Raw genomic sequence first — 22,863 nt, 5'->3', positions numbered from 1 at the left:
GAAGAGCAATGGGGCCTCCGTGGGTCCTGAAAGAGGCTGGTGGGACCACTGGCTGAAAGGGGAGGGCCCAAGAGGGTTGAGGTTGAAGAACAATCCTGGCAGCCCCCTCCCCTAACAGTTGCCATGTCCACTCCCTGCCACCACCAATCCCTCCGGCCTCCCCGCCCTGACCTGCCACCAGGCACACTCTAGAAAGCAGCCGTGTGTTTCAGCGCCCCTGCTGCACCCCAGAGCACGCTCTTCGGATGAATTCCAAACCCAAGCTGGTCCTGGCTCTGCCCACCTCGCCCACCTATCTCGCTTCTCATCTTGCCTTGCTTCCGTTTTTCTTTTTTAAACTTCCCTACTGAGTATTTTTCTTAGCACCAGACATTGAGATCGTGATTTTTCGTGTGAAATTTCCTTTTCTCTATTCATGACGATCCTAATAATTATTTTCAAAATGGAGAAGCCAAGGCACCGATAGGTTAGAAAACCTATTCAATGGCACTTTGCTGAGCAAAGGGCAGAACTGGTGTTAGAAGCTCCACAATATATGCTCTATAAAGGGCCCGCTATGCTACCCTGCCTCTGCCTGTAGGGTCATTCCTTGGTTTAGGGAAGATGAAATGAACTTTTGTGCCACAGAGTCTACAAAACATATACAAAATTCTTACAAATCATTGTATGATCCTACGGAGGTCAATTTCCACCTTGTTTTGGACCCTGGAATCTCTCCTTCCTATCTTGATGCCCATCCCCCATCCCACCCGGGCTTCTCCACCTCTGTCTGGAGCTCCTCCCCTCCACTCCTTTGCAGGTGTCTGCTAACCCTCCCTTCCTCGGAGAACACTCTGGCCAGCACCTCCCTCCCCGAGATGGGCACTTGATCGGTTTTCCTTGGCGACTTCGTCGGTTAATTACTGTGTGGTCCCCTCCCCACTGTGTGCTCTGTGAAGACAGGAGCGGGGCCTGTCACACGCAAGATGCTTAATTAAGGTTTGCAGAGCAACTCCCCCTCCTGGGCGGGTCCCCTCTCCAGGTTCTCCGCATTGAAAAGGAGGTGTCAGGAGTGGATGCAGCACCTGGACGGATGGGACCTGCCTGTGCCAATGGCCACAAGCTGAGACTTCCTAGGGCTTCTTCTTGCTGGTCTCTGAGGAGTAAGAAGCGGCCGGGTAGAGGAAAGAGAAAGAAGTGTCTGGGCCTGCCCCACCCCCGGGCACAACTGGACAGTTCATCTACCGATGAAGCCCTTGGTGGTGGTGAGAGACGCAAGCCTGAGCTGGTAAGGTTTCATTTATTTATTCCCTCACTTATTCAACAACTACCTCTAATGTGCAGAATAGTCCTGAAGAAGCAGCCATCAAACCTGACTGCCCATCCAAATCCTTGGGAAGAAGAAAGAGATGAAAATATTTCTGGACACTAAGACCAGAAATTCTGCTCCAGATTGAAAACGAACCAACCCACCAACCAACCAACCAATCAAAACCCCCTGCAGAGACTCAGATGCCTGGCCAGGTTGGGGTGCCTGCTACAGTTGGTCCAAAGAAGGGCACCTGTACAGTGATGTCAGCCCAGCTCTCACCATCATCCCTGCTTTATAGGTGAGGGAACTGAGGCCCCCAGAGGCCAGGCACTGACTCAAGGTCATACCTGCAGTAACCTTTGACCCCTTATGGGAGCATTGACCACCATGCTGTGACCACCAGAGTATGGCACGGATGACAAGCCTGGAGGGGAACTGGCTGGGAAGGTCAGGAAGGCTTCCTGGAGGAGGTGGGATTTCAGAAGGACAGGCCCAGAAGGATGGGCGGGCTGGATATGGACAGGTGGAGGGAGATTTGACCGGGCTGTGAGGAGGACGCGCTATGTAGTGGGATCGAGCGAAGAGCCAGACCAGACATGCAAGAGCCACAGGGAGAGAGGAGTTAATGTGCTTGGATGGACCAGGAGCCTGGTGGGTAGCAGGAGATAAGGCGGAAGGGGAGACCTGGAGCCGGCCTGCAGCCTTGACATTTAGCAGCTGCAGGGAAAGCCCTGACTCTGGCTGGGCAGCCTCCTTTCAGAAAGAGAGGTTAAGAACCTGGGAACAAAGGGTAAGGTGGCGGCCAGCACCCTTCAGGTCCCAGGAAGCCAGAGCAAGGATGGGGTGCCTGCAGCTCAGATGGAAGAAAAGATTCTGAGAGCAATCTCTCTCCCCCTCTGGACTTTGAATTCAAAAAACCAAGATGCTTAAGATGAAAAGACAAGATGCTTATAGCTGGAAGGGACCCAGTGCCGTCCTGGGCAAGACTGAAATGTTGGTTCTCAAACTTGGCTTCTCCCTGGGACCACCCAGCTTGAATAAATCCTCGGCCCAGGCCCACCCTAGAGACTCTGCAGTAGCAGGTGTGGTGGCAGCTGGTGGGGCGGTAGCCCCGGCAGGTTGGGGGGATGTTAAGAGCTCCCAGGTGAGTCCGCTGTGAGGCTCAGCTGAGGACACTCAAGGGGGATGGGGACCCGGACAGAACCAAGAGTCTGCACAGCTCCCTGTCCCCTGCCTGCACTCCTCTGGAGTCCCAGCAGACCATCTGGGTTTGGGGCCTTCAGGAAGGCTGTCTCAAGGTTTAGGAGACCCGGGGGTAAAGGAGGAGAGAGCCCCCAAATCTGAACCCCTATTCCTGCTGTGGAGACACCCCTTAGAGTGGGTTCTCACATTGACTCACCTAGGGGCACCCCGGACCAACCACATCAGACCCTCAGGGGTAGGTCCCTTCCCAGGCATTGGCTGGTTACGGTTCCCCAGGAGACTCTGACGTGCAGCCAAGGTCAAGGCCACAGCCCGGAGGACCCTTCGATGGGACAGTTCTCCATCTCGGGGTGGCACCTGGCTCCCGGCCTTGCTTTCCTTCCGCTCCCCGTTCCCGTGCCTCTCCCCCAGGCTGAGAGGCAGCCAGACCCTTGGGGAACCCACGGGTGGGGGGGGAGGGGAGGGCTGCCGGGTGCGAGCAGGCCCAGCGGAAGGCAGATGCACCGCTCCCCGCCCCCACTTCCCTCCATCCTCTATTTTTAGGTCCATTATTGTCCATTCTTGGGTGTATTTTTTTCCCCACTCCTTCCCCAGAAAAACAGATCGGATTCCTCCAGGCAAAGCCATCTCGCCTTCCCCGGAGCTGGTGTGTGGGAGCCCGCACACTGCCAAATAGACATGAAATAAGTGAATTATCAAATAATTGGATTAGCAGACTCCATCATGTCTCGGGGGCAAAGGGGGTGGGCAAAACGCTCCCGTCACTCCTCCCCAGCCCTCCTTGCTCAGGCTGCCGAGGAGTGCTGGGGGAGGAGAGGCAGACAGGGACAGTATACTCCCCCAGCAAAATGGCCACACGTATGTGCACACACGCACACACGCACGTACACACACAACAACCGCCTCAATCTAACCGTGAGATAGAGACGCAGAGCACCTCAGGTCAGCTAAGCAGCCTGGTTAGGAGCTAGGCACTGGGTTCAGGCAGCCTGGAGTCGAGGTGCCAGGATCCTCTACTTGGAAGCTGTGTGACTTTGGGCAAGTGGCTTAACCTCTCTGAACCTCAGGTTCCTCATATTGAAAATGGGCATAAATATAGGATCTGTCGTAAGTGTTCTGGGTGGATTCAACAAGCAACTTCAGGTCAAGTGCTTGGTATGCAGTAGGCACTCAATAAATATAAGCTTTTGCTGGTCTGAAGAGGTGGTGGAAGATGTGGAATCAAGAAAAGCCTCAGACAACAGGATCAGTCAGTTACAAGAAGACACATGGTGATTGTCCTGAGCTTAAGGGCCCCCAGAGGGAGCATAGGGGCCCACAGGGGCCCACAGGTGGACTCAGGGTGGTCTGGGAAGCCTTGTGAGTGTTTGCAACTGTGTGTGTGTGTGTGTGTGCGCACGCACGCGCACGCATTGTTCCAGGAAGAGCACCATGGATTCTCAAAGGGGCTGAGACCCCGCCAAAGAAGGAGGCACTGCTCTGGGGTTTTGCAGCTGAGCTGGGGTTGGTGTCCTGCCTTTGTCCATCCTCTTGGGGTCCTCCAGTGCCTGGGAGGTTATTGCTCTCTCCATGCCTCTCCCTCTTCCTCTCTCTAAGTCTGAAAGTCCCAAAAGCCAGAAGCAAAATCTAGGAATGCAGTGGGGTCTGGAGGGTGAATACACAGACCCCCTCTGGTGAAGGCAGGAAATTTACATCCCAAAGCGGGGACGAGACCCAAGGGCACCCAGCCCCTGGCAGCCAATCCAGCGTGGACCCTGATCCCCAGAAGCCCAGACCCAGCAAGATGCCAGCCTCGGAGCTGTTGGCAAGGGGTTTTAGATGGTGCCTGTGGTGGGAACAGGGCATGCTCTTTGGCCCACTGGCTTCTCCTTCTGCTGTCACCTGCCTTTGCTGTCTCTTGATTCCCCAGATGGAGCGGACGATTCAGGAACCTGCAGTCTCCCGTATGGGCACCACGCACTTTCTGTGGGCTCAGGCGGGGGCATGCTGCTGTGGCTGACGAGACTCTGGGGTTACCTGCAGGCTCCATCTCTCATTCTCCTCCTTTTCATCTTTTGCCCAAAAACGGACTTCTGCTACGACCGAGGGGAAATGCCCTGGTCGTGTTTCATTTCCTTTTATTTCCCTGGTTGACACTTGGAGTCAAGTGGACAAATGACTCAGGCAACAGGAGGGAGCTGGAATGCAGGACCGAGGGGGTCCAAGTTGTCCCAAAGCTCCCAGGACAAACTGTGCTGGGGGAGAAGAATGCCAGGTCCTTGAAGACGGGCCCAGGACGCTTTAATAGGAAGGGCAGCTCTAGAAAGCCCCAGGTGTAGATCTGGAGGGATCCACAAACATGGATTTAATTCCTTCCTACCAATGAGACCCTGAGGGGTGAGGTGGCTTCCCCTCTGTGGTTGCACCTTGAGATCTCGGGTCCCCGAGGACAGTGACCCAGACTTTTGACAAGGCAGGATGGCACAGTGGTCAAGGCCCAGGAGACAGATCCTGGCTTTGTCGCTGTTGTGCAAACTTGGGTAAGTCTCTCCATCTCTCTGAGCCTCCCTCCCTTCATCTGCAATATACCCGTCCCAGTGCTGCGGAGAAAACACAAACGCTATGCACAGAAAGTGCATATGTAGGGTACCCAGCCCACAGGGAGGCCTCAGGAAATGGCAGCCAAAACCCACGAGATGGGGCGGGTGGAAGAAACACCAGCATGTGGTGAGACACACAAGAGTGTATCCCCGGCTCTTGCTTCCTGAAGCTCCCAGCTGAGGGCCGGGGTTGGACCACATGCACCCCAGCCCGACATCAGAGGGTAATCGCCAAGGCTGACTTTGCCGTGATCTCTAACATTCTGCCCCCCATCCTGCCTCACCCCTGGCCTTTCCCGCCTCCCACAAACATCCCCTTCCTGTCCGCCTTTCACAGTGCTGCCACAGCAAGGAGAACCACAGCTTGCGGACGGGCCAGGGCAGGGGTCTTAGGATCCCCAGGGCCTGCGAGAGCCAGCTCTGAGCAGGACTGGGTCACCAGGGGCTACACACAGGTGTGAGAGCTCACCTGAGCAGGCCAGAGAGCAAACTTTAACCTTATGGCCATGCCTACCCTGAAGGTGTAGCTCCAGCACACGCTGGGAGGCACTCCAGGTCCCCCACCAAATGCCCCCACGTGTGGTCAAATCCAGGATGTGAGTGGATGCACGGAGACCCGGCGTGGAGGGCCTCATGTCCCCAGGGCTCCAGTCCACTCCTGTGGGACAGCCCAAGGCTTACGGTCGAACCTCTCGGGTCTGCTGCTCCCTCCCTGGGGCCCCAGGAAGTCAGTCCATCCCGTTGGGCCTCAGTTTCCCCATGTAGGAAATGGGGCGGAAGTTGGACTCTATTAGTGGTTTCATATTGTGTTCACAGGAGCCCTAGGACTTCCGGGGGTGGGGGCTCAGGGGCCCGGGGCAGGGGCAGAGGGTGCCAGCAGCCAGGTCCCAGGCACCCACTTTCCCCTGAGTAGTTAGTTCCACTGTAATGTGCTTAGAGATATCGGGGTTCCTCTGGTTTAGATAATCTCTATGACCCCTTCCAAACTGCACCATCTACTTGAGATGAGGGATAATTATCCCCAGCATTTCTTTATTGCCTACTTTGTGCAAGCACAGCCCGTGTAGCAAAGATGGAGACACAGAATCTGGTGCCCTGATGAGCAGGGGAGGGGAGGAGGTGAAGTGGAAGCAGGAGATATTCGGAGACCAGAGAGGTCACAGGTCATGACATCCCCTCCCCAGATACCCTCCTCTGGGAATCACCGTTAACATCCCAGCTTAAAGGATAAGTTAGGAAAAAAAGGAGAAAAACCAAGAGGGAGGAAAGGACAGAGGTGGGAGAGAAAGGGAGGGAGGAGGGGTGAGCATTTGGACTTCCTCCCTCCTCGGGAGGTTGAATGACTAGGGTCTGAGTTTGGGCCTGGACTTTGCCACTCAGTATTAGACTCTCAGTTTTCTCATCTGTAAAATGGGGACAATAAGATAAAGGTTGTTTCCACCATGAGGGATATTTGGGAGGGTTAGATGAAATACTGCACATAGACTGCTCAGTGCCTCAATGGAATAGATCTGAGAGTCCAGAAATAAACCCATACGTCTATGGTCAACTGATTTTCAACAAGGGTGTCAAGACCATTCCATGGGGAAAGAATAGTCTTTTCAACATATGGTGTTGGGAAAAGCGTATATCCACATGTAAAAGAATGAAGTTGGATGCTTGTCTGACTTCATATACAAAAATTAACTCAAAATGGATCAAAGATCTAACTATAAGAGTGAAAACTATAAAAGTCTTAGAAGAAAACATAGGGGTAAGCACTCGTGAGCTTGAATTTAGCAATGATTTCTTAGATATGACACCAAAAGCACAAGGAAAAAAAGAGATGAATTAGACTTCACTAAAATAAAAAAAAAATTGTGCCTAAAAGGACACAATCAAGAGAATGAAAGATGATCTGTAGAATGGGGGAAATATTTGCAAATCATATACCTGATAAGAATTTAGTATCCAGAATATATAAAAAACATATACTACTCAACAACAAAAAGACAACCCAATGAAAAAATGGGCAAAAGACTTGGATATATATCTCTCCAAAGAAGATATATAAGTGGCCAATAAGCACATAATATCCAGCATCATTAGTCATTAGGGAAATGAAAATCAAAATCCTAATGAGATACCACTTCACACCAACCAGGTTAGCCATTATAGTAAAAAACAAAGACGGAAAATAACAAACGTTGGCAAGGACCTGGAGAAACTGGAACACTTGTACAGAGCTGGTAGGAATGTAATATGGTGCAGCTGCCCTGGAAAACAGTTTGGCAGTTCCTTAAAAACTTAAATCTAAAATTACCATATGGGGACTTCCCTGGTGGCGCAGTGGTTAAGAATCCGCCTGCCAATGCAGGGGACACGGGTTCGAGCCCTGGTCCAGGAAGATCCCACACGCCATGGAGCAGCTAAGCCCGTGCGCCACAACTACTGAGCCTGTGCTCTAGAGCCCACGAGCTGCAACTACTGAGCCCGCATGCCACAGCTACCGAAGCCCGTGCGTCTAGAGCCCGTGCTCCGCAACAAAGGGAAGCCACCGCAATGAGAAGCCTGCACACCGCAACGAAGAGTAGCCCCGACTCGCTGCAACTGGAGAGAAAGCCCGCGCACAGCAACAAAGACCCAACATAGCCAAACATAAACAAACACATAAATAAATTTATTTTAAAAATAAATAAATAAAAAATAAAATTACCATATGACCCAGCAATTCCACTCCTAGGTATAGACCCAAGAGGAATGAAAACATATGTCCACTCAAAACCTTGTACATATATGTTCATAACAATATTATTCATAATAGCCCCATAGCGGAAACAACCCAAATGCCCAGCAACCAATGAATGGATAAACAAAATGTGGTAGAGCATACAGTGGAATATTATTCAGCCATAAAAAAGAATGAAGTACTGGTACGAGCTACAATATGGATGAAGCTCGAGAACGTTATGCTGAGTGAAGGAAGCCAGATAGAAAAAGTCACACACTGCATGATTCCATTTATGTGAAATGTCTGGAATAGGCAAATGTGAGAGACAGAAAGCAGACTAGTGGTTGCCAGGGGCTGGCGGAAGGAGGAATGGGGAGCGGCTTCTGACGGAGACGGGGTTTCCCGTCTGGTTACACAACATCATGAATGTGCTAAATGCACAACTTAAAAATAGTTAAAAAGGCAAATTTTATGTCATATATATTTTACCCCAACTTTAAAAAATTTAATGGTTAATTTCATGTTATATGACTATCACCTCAATTCTTTTAATTAAAAAATATTTTTAAATGCCTTCACCACAAGAAAAAAATTTTAACTGTGCGTGGTGATGGATATTAACTAAACTTACAGTGGTAATCCTTTCACAATATGCACCTACATCAAATCATCATGTTGTACAGTACACCTAAAACTAATACAATCTTCTATGTCAATTATACCTCAATTAAAAAATTTGTAAAAGAATTTAGAAGCAGAAACCAAGGGGAGATGATGTGATGTACCGTTATGTTTTTAGCCCTCAGCTTTTTTTTTCTTTGTTTTGATTTTCCTTTAATAGACTACTATAACAAAGGGATTTAAACTTGAAAAAACATCTAGTGCTGTGCTGAGCACAGGATATGCACTTGGAACCATTCTGTCTGCACTGGAGCCCCTCACTTTGTCTGTTTGAGACCAAGGCTGAACCCCAGCATAGATTTTTACCAAACTCCGAGAATGTATCTACAATCACGCAGGGATGCTGGGTGAAGCGGTTAATCTAGCCAAACCCCATCGTTGCACCGTTGGGGAAACTGAGGCTAAGGAGCTGTCCCAGCAGTGAGGAGACCCTGTCGGGGCCCAGCACTGCCCGGCTCGCATCCTGCGCTCACGTTGCTCTGACACGCCCCCCGCCCCCCACCAGTGCCAGCAGTTGGTGTGTGCTTGGGGAATTAGAAACACGTTTTCATATATTTAAGCAAATCTGCTGTGATGAAAAACAAATCAGAACCTGCAAACCAAAGCTGAACAGAACCATGCATGATCTGCCATTTCCCACTTTCCCCACCACTCCGGTCCCCTCCAGGTAGGAGCTGAGCATCCTAGTGGGCCAAGTGGGCCCTGGCCAGGTCTGAGGCAGGAAAGCCTGGGTCCTGGGCTGTGGGACAGGAACAGAGCTTTGCAGTCTGGACCCCCTTATGGGGCAGTGAGGGTGAGGGGCCGCAGCTTGGAACCTGCTTCTTTGAGCCTGCCAAGCTCTGTTCCAGCCCTGTGGCTCAGGAATTCCATGCCCTGTGGGCTCCCTTGGTCTCTGCATGCCCACTGCTCTGCTCCTCCTCTCCTCCCCGACACCCTTGGCCTAACCCCCCTGACACTAGAGAGTGGTCAAGAGCCAGGCAGAGGAAGGTTGCATCCCAGCTCCACCATTAGTGGACCTTGGGGAGCCTTGGTCTATTCCTCCATCCAATGGCACAATAACAGCCCCGCCCACAGGCTTACAGGGAGCGGGGTGGGGGGGATGAAACAAACAGGTGGAGTGGGTCATCCCCTCCCCATCACCCACACACTGTCCCCTCATGTCACACGGACCCCTTCCTGCATCTCTGCAGTTGCGATTCCTTCTGCCTCATCATGGCTCTTCTGAATCCCTCCAACCCTTCAAGGTCGTAGACCATCCCAGACCAACCCGGTGCCCTGCTTTCCCCCTCTGAACTCCCAGAGCACATGCTGACTATACCCCACCTTACACGCTTGGCTAATAGGCTCCTCTTCTGTTATTTTCTACTTTTACTTCTTTTGTCTCTCACGCTAAATTCTAGGATGGGGGAAAAATCCCTTTTGGGAAACATTCATTTCGTGCCAGGCACCCAGCTGAGGGCTCTACACGCTTGTCTCATCTCATCCATACGACCTTCCTTTGAGATTGTGTTTAGCATCACCCCAATTTTCAGATGAGAAAACCGAGGCTCAGAGCACGAGGGACTCCTCCAAAGTCCCACAACCCAGAAGGGGTGGGATGAGCATGGGCGCCCGTTTGCCCCATCCCAGACCTCAAGTTCACATCCACAGCTGGAGGGGCCTGCCTGCCCATCCATCCATCCACCCCCTGCCTCGTCACACGTGGGATTTAACAAGGCAGCTTGTGTTATACATGCATTAAGGGAGAAAAATGAAAATATATGAAAAATCAGGGCCAGAGAATGTAGAGAGGGAAGAGGCGGACGAACCTGGGGAAAAGTTCTAGAACCTCTAAGTCTCTGACACTCTTTGGAAAGATGTGTTCCCTTCCCCCTGGCACTCCAGAGGCTCTGCCCCCTACGCTCCATGGAGTGTCGGGACCCAAACTCATTCCCTTAAGGAAAGTAAGAGGACAGGATCTCAGTCGTGTGGGCCCGGCCCTCACAGGCACCGCTGCTCCCATCCTGTCACTCGTCTGCTCCCCAGGAAGGAGACTTCACCAAGCCACTAGATGTCATGCATGGAACTATTCTTGTCCCAGGCTGGGCCCTGCCTCAGGCGTTTCAAGAGACTGAGCGGCTTTAACTAAGGGCTGGGGGAAACTCAGGTTCCAAAATCACTTCCTCCTTAAGGACAGAACTGTGCAGACCTCCTGGTGTCAACTGATTGAGAATCCTACAGAACAGGGACTCAAATGGAGATAAGTAGAGGCCTTTGGTGCCTCCTCTGTCCTGATTGAAACCCTAGTTATTCCTGTAAGAGTCAGCCCTAATCTCTCCTCCTCCGAGAAGCCTTCCTGGATCACACTGTCCCTCCACCCACCCATCCATTGGTTCAGTAAATGCCTTCTGAGCATTAACTGAGCCAAGAGGGAGGGATGCAAAGATGAACAAGGCAGCCCTGCCCCTGGGGAGCTCACAGTCCAAGGGGGAGGCAAATGTCAGGAGTAGAATAATGAGCATGGAATGACCATTGACTCCAGGCACTGTGCTCATGACAGTTCCAAATGCGTCTTCTATCAATAGTCCCATTTAAGGAAATGAGACTCAGAGAGGTTAAGCTTCATGCCAAAGGTCACACAGCACGGGATTCCAACCTCTACCTCTCTGCCTCTAGAGCCTGAGCTCTTAACCGTAGGCCACGTCTGTAAGCCCAATGACACAGATGTGACCAGATGGGGCCTTCTAACCCACCTGGGCTGGGGAGTCAAGGAAGGCCTCCTGGGGGAGGTGGGTCCAACCTGAACCTTGAAAAATGAGGTAATCTAGGTAAACACGAAAGCCTCGGAAATGAAGGAAGAAAAGAAGGTGGAGGAGGCAGCACGGGCCAAGGCAAGGAGGCAGGAAACTCTGTGGTGAGCTAGAGCATGTGGGGGGGAGTGGGACGCACACTCATCCTTCTCAAGCTCCTTACATTAGGTCCCAGTCTCACCCACTCCTTGTTAGTTGTGCACCACCCTTAACACCTGCTGTGTTTCTCTTGTTGTTTACCTGGATTTGCAAGAGTTATCGCACTGCCCCATCACAGCTGTACCTGGCATGAGGTCAGCCCCGGAAACGGGATGGGAGGGCTGTGACGGGGAGAGGAGGGAGGGGTGGAGAAGGGTGTTCCCCAGGCTGTCCTCTGTGGGTTTGGGGACAGAACGCAGAGGGGAAAGGAGACCTGAGCCAGTGGGCTGGTGAGCTCAGTGCTGCTGGATGGGAACGTTTCGTGAACATCAAGGTCTGGCAGGAGGCGCGGCATTTGTGACCTTGATTCTGTACGTGGTGTTCACTATCATGGTGGGGAGGGGCTTGAGGCCCCCGGGACCCACCTGCCCTCTGCAGTCATCAGCCCAGCAGACCCCATGGGGTAGGGATGGGGCCATTTGCTCTGCGTCTGGGTATACGGAGGCACAGAGAAGGCAAAGCAGGTTCTGAGGAAGACGTGTGCTCTAAGATGTGCCTTCATGACCATCTCTGGGTTTTCCTGTGCACCAAGACCCAGGCACCTCTGTGTGCTCGAGTCTCCTTAGATGAAACCTTTAATGTTCAGCTATTTCACCGTGGAAAAGCCAAGATGCTCAAGACTGGATCAACGACACTATCAAAGCCTCACCCTAGAAGAGAACTTGCACTCTTTAAGCACTTTCAGATCTTCTGAAAGGCGCTTCCTTCTCCCAGGAAGTTGGAGAGGTGGGCAAGGCAGCCATGTCCCATCACGTGGGGAGACTGAGGCTCAGAAAATTGAAAGACTTGCCCCAGATCACCCAGCCCACAAGCAGCAAAGCTGGGATGCAGGCTCAGGTCTTCAGATTCCAGGCCTGTGGCTCTTGTCGGGATAGCACACCACCTTTCTGGAAACTTCCACCAGGTCTCCAACATTCAGGAATCACCACTCATTCCTGGGACCGCCACTCCTCCTGTTCTCTGCCTTTCTCCTTCAGCAGGGGCGACACCTCCTTACCCTGCAAAGGTCCCATGGGAACCACAGGCCTCCTGTCTGTCCATCATCAATAATAAGTATCACCCATCACTGACGGACCATGGAGAGCAGCGTTCCTCAGAGCACACCCTGCGTGCATCCGAATTACCTGGACTTCTCGTTAAAATGCAGCTTCTGGCTCAGCGCGTCTGGGGCGGGGCCCAGGGGTCTGCATTTCTAACAAGGTGAGTCCAGGGACTACACTTTGGGCAGCAGTGTGTAGCTAGCTGTAGGATCATTTTAAACACCACCTGCCTGTTCTGTGCCCCCCACCCTCTTTTCTCACCATCTCTCTCCTGAGGCTCAAGGCACGAGGACAGGGTTTCCCCCTTCCTTTCATGGCAGCGCAGGCAGCTGGCCGGCAACCTCTCTTTCGAAGCTCTGTGGGGCTGCTCCCCACGCCAACTGTGCCCTCCCCATCCCAAAGGGGTCCTGCTAGGGGCTGAGAAGCCTTTGCGGGTGCTGCCTTTCCCTCCTTCTCCCTGGCCCTGCAGCCTCAGAAGGCTGGCCCTCTCCAGCCAGGCCCTGGGCGTCAGGGGTGGGAAGCTGCCCGCCTTCTCCCGCAGCCCTCATTGAAATTTTGCCCTTGCCCAAGAATCCTTGGTTGAGAGCTCAGCCCTATTCATTCTCATTGTGCATTTAGAGCCAATAGGCTTTTTGTTCATTTATCTTGGTCTTCCTCCCCACTCCCCTTCCTCACCAGGCTGGAATTTACAATTCAGTTCTCAGGTGGCCTTGCGGAAGTACCCAAGTCCAGGGGGGGAGAGAGGGTCTGCACACTGAAGCCTGAAAGGAGCAGTCGTTCCGTGGCCCCTCCTGCATCCTCAGGGTGCCCCAGGGCTCATGCTCCGTTTGGATGGATGTTAGGACAGGCCCAGCACTCGCCGCAGGAGGGGTGCCAGGAAACAGGGACCCACTGGGCTATTGTAAGGCTAAGGGGGCAGAGGGCCACCTGGGTACCACTAGGGCGCCCCCTGGTGGCGCCACTGGCCATGGCTAGAGGAGTGAACGCTTCCTGAGCACACACATCCACCACCGGCTGCCCTGAGACCAGGAATACAGGGCGTGGTGTCCCCAAGGCTGGAGAGAGGCAAAGAGACAAAGGCCCAGACACCACCAAGGACATAATAGCCACAATAATAAGCAAATAACAGCTACCACACATGGAGTACCTACTACGTGCCAGGACACCCATGGTGGGGCTGCATCTTTCCACTGGCACTGTGACTTGCCTACACCATCATCTCTGCTTCACCGAAGCTCAGAGAGGGAAGGCTGGGCCGTTGGGTGCATAAGCATGGGCCCTGGCCACGTACAAGTTCCCAGCCTGCCCTCTAGACCGAGTGACCTTGGCGGGATTTAGCCAACGCTTTCTAATCCCTACAATGGGATTAGAAGAGCCCCCACCTCAGAGCATCCTAGAGATAATTTAATGAGACATGCACAGAACCTGCTTAGGGAAGCTGCACTAAACAGTGGGGTGGGGGTGGGGGTTTGAATCCATCTGGATGTGACCCCCTCCTCCCTGCAGAAGCCAGCCTAGGCAGCGTCCCCATCCTCGTTGGCTGCACATTTGTAATCAAGGGCAGAGCCGGATGGCAGCCCATCATGAAATATTTAAGTCCATCAGACAGGTGTCAGGACACTGAGGGAGATGCTGTTCTTCCTCCCCTGCTCTCCTCACCGGTCTTCCCAGGAGAGGACAGGAAGGGCATGAATGCTCCTTGCACAGCTCAAGGACCCATGCTGGGTGGCATCAGGACTGTGGCGGGGTGACCACTCCACCCCGGCCACCCCGGCAGCTGCACTGGGTTCTCTGTGTGTGAGAGGGGGGGCAGGGCGGAGGCCCAGGGCCAAGGGCATCCTGAGCCACCTTTGGCCAGGAGAGGGCCTCAGACTTGCATTTGATGGTCATCTCCACCCCTCAAGCCTTGACCAGAAGCTGGTCCAGTGATTTATGATTTAGGCACCCCGCCCCACGGTCCCGCCCCCAGCACATTAAGACGATTAATATTCAAAAGAAGAAATACAGTCAAGACTCTAATACAAGAGGCAGCGGTTGACTCTGCTCAGGGAGTGTGTGGAGAAGTCCTTACATGAGCTGGGGTGAGCAGCCAGCTTCAGATGTGGACTCAGAGCTGGGCTGCCCCAGTGCTGGCCTTGGCCCTGACCTTCAGGGGCCAGCCCCCTTGCCTGTCCCTGAGCCAGCAAAGCCCTGGGGTCCTCAGTGCAGTGGAACTCTCCAGTGCCTGGCTCCTGGCCCTGTGCTGCTTTCTCCTTCCCTCCCTCTCTCTCTCCCCAGCTAGCTCCCGCCAGCCCAGCCACCACCCACAGTGACAGCCTCCTGACTGCTGACCATCCAAGTGGGAACCTACCTTCCCAGGCTGACTGCTCTAGGATAGGACCCAAGCGCCCCACGGACCCAAGCGCCCCACGGGACTGAGGCATCCTCAGGAGCCCAGTGGGGACACCGGCTCAGTCCAGCCATAAATCCAGAGACCTGGAGGCTTCCCCCAGGACACATGAAGGCAGCAGCCACCCGAGGATGACACTGAGCCCTTCCTGTGGCTCCTGCAGCCTGGTTGCCCTGTCCAGCCTCCTGCCCGACCCGGGGCTCTGCCCAGTGGGAAGGCGTCTCTCGGGAGGCAGATTAGCTCAGTGACTCTGGAGCCATAGCAAATCATCACTTCCTGGGCTGTGACTTTGGACCTCAGTTTCTCCATCTGTACAATGGGAATGACAATAGCTAACACCTAGGGGCACTTGCTCTGTGCCAGACCCTAGTCTGAGCATTTTAGGGTGCATTAGCTCACTTACTCCTTACAACGACTTGAGTGTGTGCTATTAGTGTACACACTTTACAGATAGATGATGGAGCAGTGGCCCAGAGATGCCACTGGTCCAGAGCTCACCCCCTGAAACTCCTACTTTGTACGACACAGAATCAACCCAGCTCAGCTGAGTGGAGGACCCCATGGAATGACTCGTATTGAACTCTTAGCCTCCACACTCAGGGGCTTGCATAAATGATCCCCGCTATTATTATTGTTGTTGTTGTTGTTAATGTTACTTGAGTACTGATGTACTCCGTGGCTCTAAGACTCCATCTTTCACTAACTAGGGACTCAAGTGACAACACCTGAAAGTCTGCCTTCCCCCTGACTTAACCAGCGACTGTGGTCACTGCACATAGGGGTGGAATCAGAAATGGCACCAGCCACACCGCCCGCCCTGCTCTGACCCCTTCTGTCCTCCCTTACGAATCCCCTCTGCACTGCCGTCAAACCTTCCCCTGCAAAGTGCCAGCTCGGTGCTTGGCAAATCTGTTTGCTGGATTGGATTGGGTGGAATAGGAGGTGGCACCACAAAGGGACGAACAGAGGGAGGTCAGAGTGCAACGTTGCGAATAGTACTTTGCTCGCTTGCCCAGATGCTGACTTCCTACGAGAGAGGTGGGGCTTATCTGCAAGGCTGGGGAACTGTGACTAGTACTGTGGTTTTCCCAAGAGGAGAGGCTCTAGTGATCACCTGGCCAAGAATTTCCCCACCCCAAAGAACGATGTCACGTGACCCCAGCATCCTCAGGGCCGCCTTTGCTTTGGCACATTTCCAAGGTGGGACAGAGACCTGATCCCAAACCTACATGCAGGAAAGTCAAGCTTGCATCTTGGTCCTCCCGCTCTGCTCACCCACCCCAAGGGTCCGGCCCAGACCCCCACCCACCTGGCCTGAGCGAACAGAACGGCGGGGTGGGGCTGACTTACGTGGGAGCAGAATCTCTCAGGGGGGTCTCCGCACGTGATGCCGGAGGGCTCCACCTTCACCTTGACATAGTCCTTCAGGCGCATCACCTTGGGCTGGCAGGCATAGAACTCCCAGGTGGGGCCTTCATCCGTGGTCACCCAGGATTTGCAGATGTCGTAGTCCCCAGAGGCCAGCGGGAGGCAGTGCAGGAAAAGAGCCAGCAGGTGCAGCATGGCGGCGCAGTCCCCAGGGGTGAGGCCCAGAGAGGGACCGGAGAGGTGGCGACTGGGTCAGGAGGGACTCGAAACCTCAGCATGGAAAAGCCACATCTACCAGGCGACGGAGGCCCGATGCCCCAGGGACTCTGCCAGGTTGCAAACAGCGAGGAACTTGTTTTTTCCAAGAGGCCGATATGGAAAACTCAGAGCCAGCGTTTCTCAGACTGCTGATGGGCAGATCGAGAAGTTGCCCACAACTTGGTGTCCTCCTAACCTTGGCATCACACCTCTCCCAGAGGTGAATCTGGTCAAATCAGGCAGACTCTCAAATTGTGACAGTGGATGGAAATGGGATAGGGAGAAAATCCGCAGGGATCTGGCATGAGGCCGGATCAGATTGCTTTTAATTTTTGTCCTTCCAATCAACCCAGGTCTTTAAAGGGCCCTTAATGTGTGATGTGCTCAACACAACTGCAAAACAACCCTCCGGCCTGCGTTGTAAAGATAAAATAAAATCAGGAGGTGTACCTGTTAGCTGCAAACACGTTCCCTCTACGGGATTGGACTTGGCATTTTGGGCCAATAAAAGAGATTTCCTTTCATATGGGCGTAAAGTGACAACAATTGTGCAGCTGGACTGGAGCATAAAAAAAGCGACTGAGGTGTTAACTGGGGAGCAGCTTATTTGGCTCGGCTTTGGTGGGGACAGGCGCTAATGGGAACCAGCTGACCTTGGCTGGTAGCCATCGGCAACTTATTAGGAAGTTTCTGAGACTTCAGCTTCCAAGCCATCCAGGTACCCGGGGTCTGGCTTGTCTTTCATTGCAAGAAGGGAGGAGAGAGAGCTCGTTAGCAACAACACCTGCAACAAATTAAATAGAGAAGGGGGGGGGTAAAGATGTATAAGAACAAAAGCTCTCTGGCAAAATGTGCAAAAAAATGAGGCTGCCTTAGCAAAGTGTCCCGAGGAAACTGGGTTATTTTTATTAATATAGGAGATGCACATTTGGAGATGGGGCACATTATTAAAAAGGTGATGCGCTTTCTCCTTATTTATGGGGGTGTCGGGGTCAGCAGAAGTGCCCCTGTTTGGGGTCAGTGACTTTCTAAAACAGCCCCAGGAGCCGAGACTGAATGGTGGCTTTATCATGGCTGACAAGTCAAAATGTCAAAACTGCCGAAGGCAGAGATGAGGCTGTAATCACAGGTGCCGATAAGGCTGTGCAGACAGGTTCCGATTAAGAATGGTCCACGCGTGGGCCAACAATTATGAACTGGGTGCCAGTAAATATCTCTCCAAAATTCTGAAATGGTGAATTTAACTTTTAACTGTAAGAAACTAGGGATGTTGAAGACTTTGACGGAAGTGACAATGATTTGTCATATTAGCTTTTTCCGATCAAGGCCATAATTTTGCAATCATCCCTTAGAGGGTATGTTTATAAACAGGTCACCATTATGATTGTTGCTTTACTATTTTAAGCTACCGGTAATTATTTAAAAGCCCTAAATAGACATAACTAAGATGAATGTTACATTGCGAAAAAACACGACTCCAATAGTGTGGGGTGTTTCAGGACACTTGATATATCACCAGGAGAATTTGGTCCCCAGTGTGGGATCCTGGCCAAAAATACTAGCCAATAGGGCAAAGGTTACTGCAATGAGTCACAGCAGAAGCGCGTGTGTTATTAATTCTGGTTATTATGTCTATGATTATTGCATCTAAATTCCCAAACTGCTGACTCTTCAGCCATTGTACCTAGAAGGTCCTGAAGAGTTAACTACCTTTCCATGAACCTCCATTCTCCACCCAGATACAAATGCACTCCTGCCAAAAATGACAAACCGGAGTGGCGGGGGGGGGACATTGTCCAAATGGGGGCTGGCCACTCCACACCTCCCCAGGAGAAGTCCCCAGCCTCTGCCCCAAAGCTCCAGGCTGGGGACATCATAAATCTGCATTAAGGCAGCCCCTGCCCCTCTCTCTGGCTGAAGGGCTCTTGATGGAGATGAATGGGGAGGATCCGAGGGGGACACATTTTCACATCTCCCCTCTGGCTGTTTAAAGAGAAACAGTGTTACAGAGCCTGCCCAGCCTTGAATGTGCTTCTTGCTAGAAAACTCTCAGAAAGAACCCGCCTGGAGACTATTTTTACAACCTGAGAAAATGTAGTAAAAATAAGATAGCGCGGCCGGCAAAGGTTTGGATGCCTCTCTCTGAGCTTCGCGCTGCCCAGAAGACAGCACATTCCTAACTCATTCTTCCAGCCGCGGGCTCCTAACCGTTCACTCCCAGGTAGAGCGCTCCTGATGCGGGACACCAGGGCGCCGGGCCGCGGCTCGCAGGGTGGGCCCAGACGCGGGCTTCCTTCGTTTGCAGGACCAGTGCTGCTCTCGGCCTGGACCGCACTGGACGCAGGCGGGCGTGGGGAGGCAGTGAGGCCCGGAGGCCAGGAGGCCCGCGAGATGGAAGAGGCAGCGCGCCTCGCAAACCTATTAATTGCTTTGCAGTTCTGCAGGCTTAAATGCCATGCATTCCCTGGAAAATGGGGTGGGGGAGCCAACAACATCAAAATCTGCGGGGGGGGGGCGGGGGGGTAATAAATGTGTTTACAACTAGTCAATCAATTGGGCGTTGCTGGCATCGTAAGGGAATTGTGAGCTCAGCATGAGAATGTTACAGTCAGTTTTTGCCAAACAGAAAAAAAGGGAGGGGGAGAGATGCAAGAGTCTTCGGAACAGCGAGGAGGAAAGCACGGAGTGAGAAGCCAGTGTGGGAAATTTCAGAGTAAGAGGTTGTATCCCGGTGGATAGTTTTCTCCTTGGAAAATAAATCTTCACCTGATATTATTAAGAAACTGCAGCTCCCAGAAACAAATAGAATCAATGCGCTTTATTTTCTTTTAAGAGTCCTCAGGAGCCGAGGGGGGCTGAAAGCCAGGGTATTAAAACCCGAAAATTAGATTTTACCAGGATTTCTGAACTCAGATTTCTCTGTCGTATTGAATTAGCGCCTCTCGAGCTGGCTGGGCTGGAAGCTCCTCCCGGAGTTGCCGGCTGCGCCCTCGCCTCGTGGGAAACTTGCCTTGGTGGACGCGGAGCCCCTGGGGCGGGGGTCCCTGGAGAGGGGGCACTGGGGGCTTCTCCCAGGACCCAGCCCACCCCCAAGTTTCTTCTCCTTTCCCAGCGGGGACAGCCGAGGGGGGTGAGATCTGCCTTCAGGGGAGGGTGCTGGGAGCCAGGAAGGAAAGGGGAGCCCGCTCAGGGTCGCGATCACCTTCCAGCCCCACCCCATCCTCCCAACCCTAACCGCCCCTCACCCCGCGCCGGTCCAGTAGGTGCCCCGCTCAACGCCGCCGCCAGAGTGAGCATCCCATTTCCGGCGGCCCCGGTGCCCCCAGCCCCGGAATGGGAGCCTTCTCGGGCTCCCGGGCGCCCCCCACGCCCTCTCAGCACCCAGATAGCCCCGAAGAGTTGAGCGCAGGGGGTTGGGGCGCGAGGAGGAGGCCTCGGCTGGGCGGCTGGGGCCGGGGGGAGTGGGGGGTGTGGAGATGGGGGTCAGCTCCCAGCCTTGGACGCCAAGGGTTCGGAGTCCGTGCTTCGGGTGGGCTGCAAACGGCGGGCATCGCACGGGGATGCGTGCCTGGCAATCCCGCAGTTGCTTTTCGTCTTCCCGAAGTTGAGTGCAAGCCACGGGAGCAATTAATAATCACGCCTTTAAAAAAGGCCCGGCGGGCACCGAGGGTGCACCCACACCTGGCACCGCCTCCCTTACTTAGAAGACGCCCAGCAAAGCGCCGGGGAATTCGTCGCATCCTTTTCCCCAGCGCTGCCGCCCCCAGCCCAGGCGGACAACTTACTCCGGAGCCCGCGGACGCCGCGAGCCCACGGTCCCCTTCCCGCCTTCCCGCGGCCTCTGCTCCCACCATCTGCGTGCCACCCGGCTGGAGGTTCGACTCCACTCTGTCCCCAAGCCGGTCCAGGCACATAACCCTCCCCGTTAGCCCACCCCTCCAGGGCACGGAAAGAAGTTTCTAGCCGCCGCTGGAACACAGAGTTTCTCTGTGCAACTCACACATACCCAGTTTTCAGAGAGGGGAAGGGGATGGGAGGAATTGGGGTGGCGATGAAATTGGGGTAGGGGAATGGCGCGCGAGAAGGGTTAATTTCCTTTTCACAAACACGTCCAGGCATTCTGGTAACACCCATCCCCACCACTCACTCACACAAACGATGGAAAAAGACCCTGGTGGGGAAAAGCCAGCCAGAAAGACAAGCTACTCCTTTAAGATGCTGCTACAAATGCACACTCACACACCCCTCTCCAAGCGACTCGAGTCCTCCGCTAGTAACGGCCGCCACCAAATAACTTTTGCATCCCAGCCCTTGCTGGGCCGCTTTAAGTGGCTCCTGGGCCGCGGGAAAGCCTGCACGGTCACCGAAGCCCTTTAAAAATGAAACCAGCCTGGCAAAGCTGCAGCGTCTCTCCCCCCCGCCGCCCCCCGCTCGCCTCCCGGGCTCTCCCCTCCAGCCTTACCCCGGCTCGGAGCAGCTTCCCGGAGCGGAGACCCGGGAGGCCGAGGACCGCCACCCTCCGGCGCTCCGCCTCCCCCGTCTGGCTGGCGCTGGGTGGGGCGAGGGCCGAGGGCTGCGAGCCGGCGCTCCTTCCCCGCGCTGCTCCCGCTGCCGCCGTGGCCGCCGCCGCCGCGGCCGTCAGATCGGGGCTGGGGAGCCCTCCGGCCGCCGGGGGGGCCGCCCGCAGCCGTCCCGGAGACGCGGGCCGGGGGAGGGGCGGGCCCCAGCCGCCCGCATCGCCCGCCCCGGCCGAGCGAGAGGTCGCCGCTAACAAGTGCAAACTTTTGGGGCCCCCTGGGCGGCTCGGAGGGGACCCGCGCTCGGGCACCCGGCAGCCCCCGGCCCGGGTGGGCTTCGCGGCTGCTCGTCGGGGCGCCGGGGCATCCCCCCGGCGCGGCGCGGGCCAGATGGCGGGGCGTTTCACTGCCCCCCTGCACTCCGCTCCAAGTTAATGCCGAGGCTAAATCCTCCTGCCATCACTCACGATCACCATCGGGGCTTTTATCTCTCGGTCTGATCCGGGCTGCGTAACTTCCTCTGTGTGGCTTTAACACACCATCCCACCACGGAGCAACGGTCTTCTTAAAGGTGCAGGAAGGAAATACTGCGAGACTCGGGGGACGCGCCACGGCCCGGGGAGGGGCTCTGCGAGCAGGGGCGTCCCGGCGGGCCCGCGGCCAGGGTGGCCCCAGCGGGCGGCCGCGGGAGCGAGCCTGCTCTGGGGGGTCGCAGGCTAAACATCTCCTCCCGGCCCGGGGGCCAGCGGGTCCCGGCGCGCAGAGCGCATCCTCAGCCAGCTCGGGTCAGGCGCCGCGGGGCTGCGGCTTCCTTTTCCGAAACCCAGGGGCCTGACCGGGTGCCAGCGCCCATGGGTGTGGGAGCTGCCCCATCGGCACCAGGGAGGGGGCCAAGTGAGTCAGTCCGCCCACCCCCCAACAGCCAAAGGCTCAAGGCTGCAGCTCGGTCTCCCTCTGTGAAGTGCTGCCACCCAGAAGGCCCCAAGCAGTGGGTAAAAGGGTGGGTGGGTGGATTGGGGGAGATGGGGAGGGGGAGCGATCTGAGCGCACAACCAGAGCCTGAATACCAGCTGACACATCGCCGCCTCCACCCTGATGGGCCCTGCTTTTGACGAAGCCAAGCCAGCTCCGGAGGGAGTGCAGAGTAGGGGGGCAGGAGAGGCCTCACTCCCTCGTAAGCCTGGGAGGAGCCCTCGCGAGGACTCCTGCAGAGCCCAGGGCAGAGGCCGGGGAGCTGGCCACACTGGGCAGCCCTGGGCTCTTCAACCCCCCGGGAGGTTTCCTTCCAGGCTGCCTCCCAGGCCTGTGGGGAGAGCCTCCTCCATCTTCCAGGGGAGACCTGTGGTTTTCAGGTGCTCCCGGCTTCCTGGGGGTGGGTTCTCAGGGCAGCGCTCAGGCAGCCAGCACTGTCATTTGGTGCATCAAGAACAAAGAGCCTGAGGACAGGGAGAGAGAGAGAGAGAGAGAGAGAGAGAGAGAGAGAGAGAGACTGGTCCAAGGTCCAAGGTCACAGAGGGTGTCAGGAATAAGAGCAAGATGTGACCCTGAGTGCCATACCCCTCTGCCACCTCTTACCTCCACCTTAACCCTTCCCTGCTTTTGGCTCCCCCTAAGCTTGCAGAGGGGGCTGTATTGCTGAATAACGTTTAGACTGTTGTCACAGAGCAGGCAGAGGACGCGGAATTAAAGACTGTCATCTGCTTTAATAATAATAATAATTTAACTTTTATTGAATACCTGCTTTATGCCAGGATCCATGCAAACCGCTTTATGTGTATTATCCACTGATTCTTCCCAGCAGACCTGTGACTTAACTCCTATTAGTAAAGTCCCAAGTTAT

At 54.5% G+C, this 22,863-nt stretch overlaps 1 protein-coding gene across 6 annotated transcripts in view; it reads right to left on the bottom strand.

Moving 5' to 3' along the window:
- The window catches only part of NTNG2 (netrin G2), a 76,267-nt gene extending 54,520 nt beyond the window's left edge, over window positions 1–21,747 (bottom strand). For 2 of the 6 annotated variants that reach the window (XM_082400772.1, XM_082400773.1), the window contains exons 1-2: window positions 20,969–21,746; window positions 16,231–17,290 (exon numbers count right to left, since the gene is read on the bottom strand). In XM_082400772.1, the coding sequence (XP_082256898.1) occupies window positions 16,231–16,443 (213 nt within the window). In that variant the 5' untranslated portion in view covers window positions 16,444–17,290; window positions 20,969–21,746. Of the gene's footprint in view, window positions 1–16,230; window positions 17,291–20,968 lie in introns of all 6 variants that reach the window. The other 4 variants (XM_082400769.1, XM_082400770.1, XM_082400771.1 and 1 more) reach the window with 4 other exon arrangements.
- Between the last annotated feature and the right edge of the window lie 1,116 nt (window positions 21,748–22,863).

This window comes from Balaenoptera borealis (assembly GCF_965194805.1).
Source record: "Balaenoptera borealis genome assembly, chromosome: 8".
NCBI classification, from domain to species: Eukaryota; Metazoa; Chordata; class Mammalia; order Artiodactyla; family Balaenopteridae; genus Balaenoptera; species Balaenoptera borealis.
The sequence above is the reverse complement of the archived record's forward strand: the minus strand, read 5'-3'. Positions and strand labels throughout refer to the sequence as shown.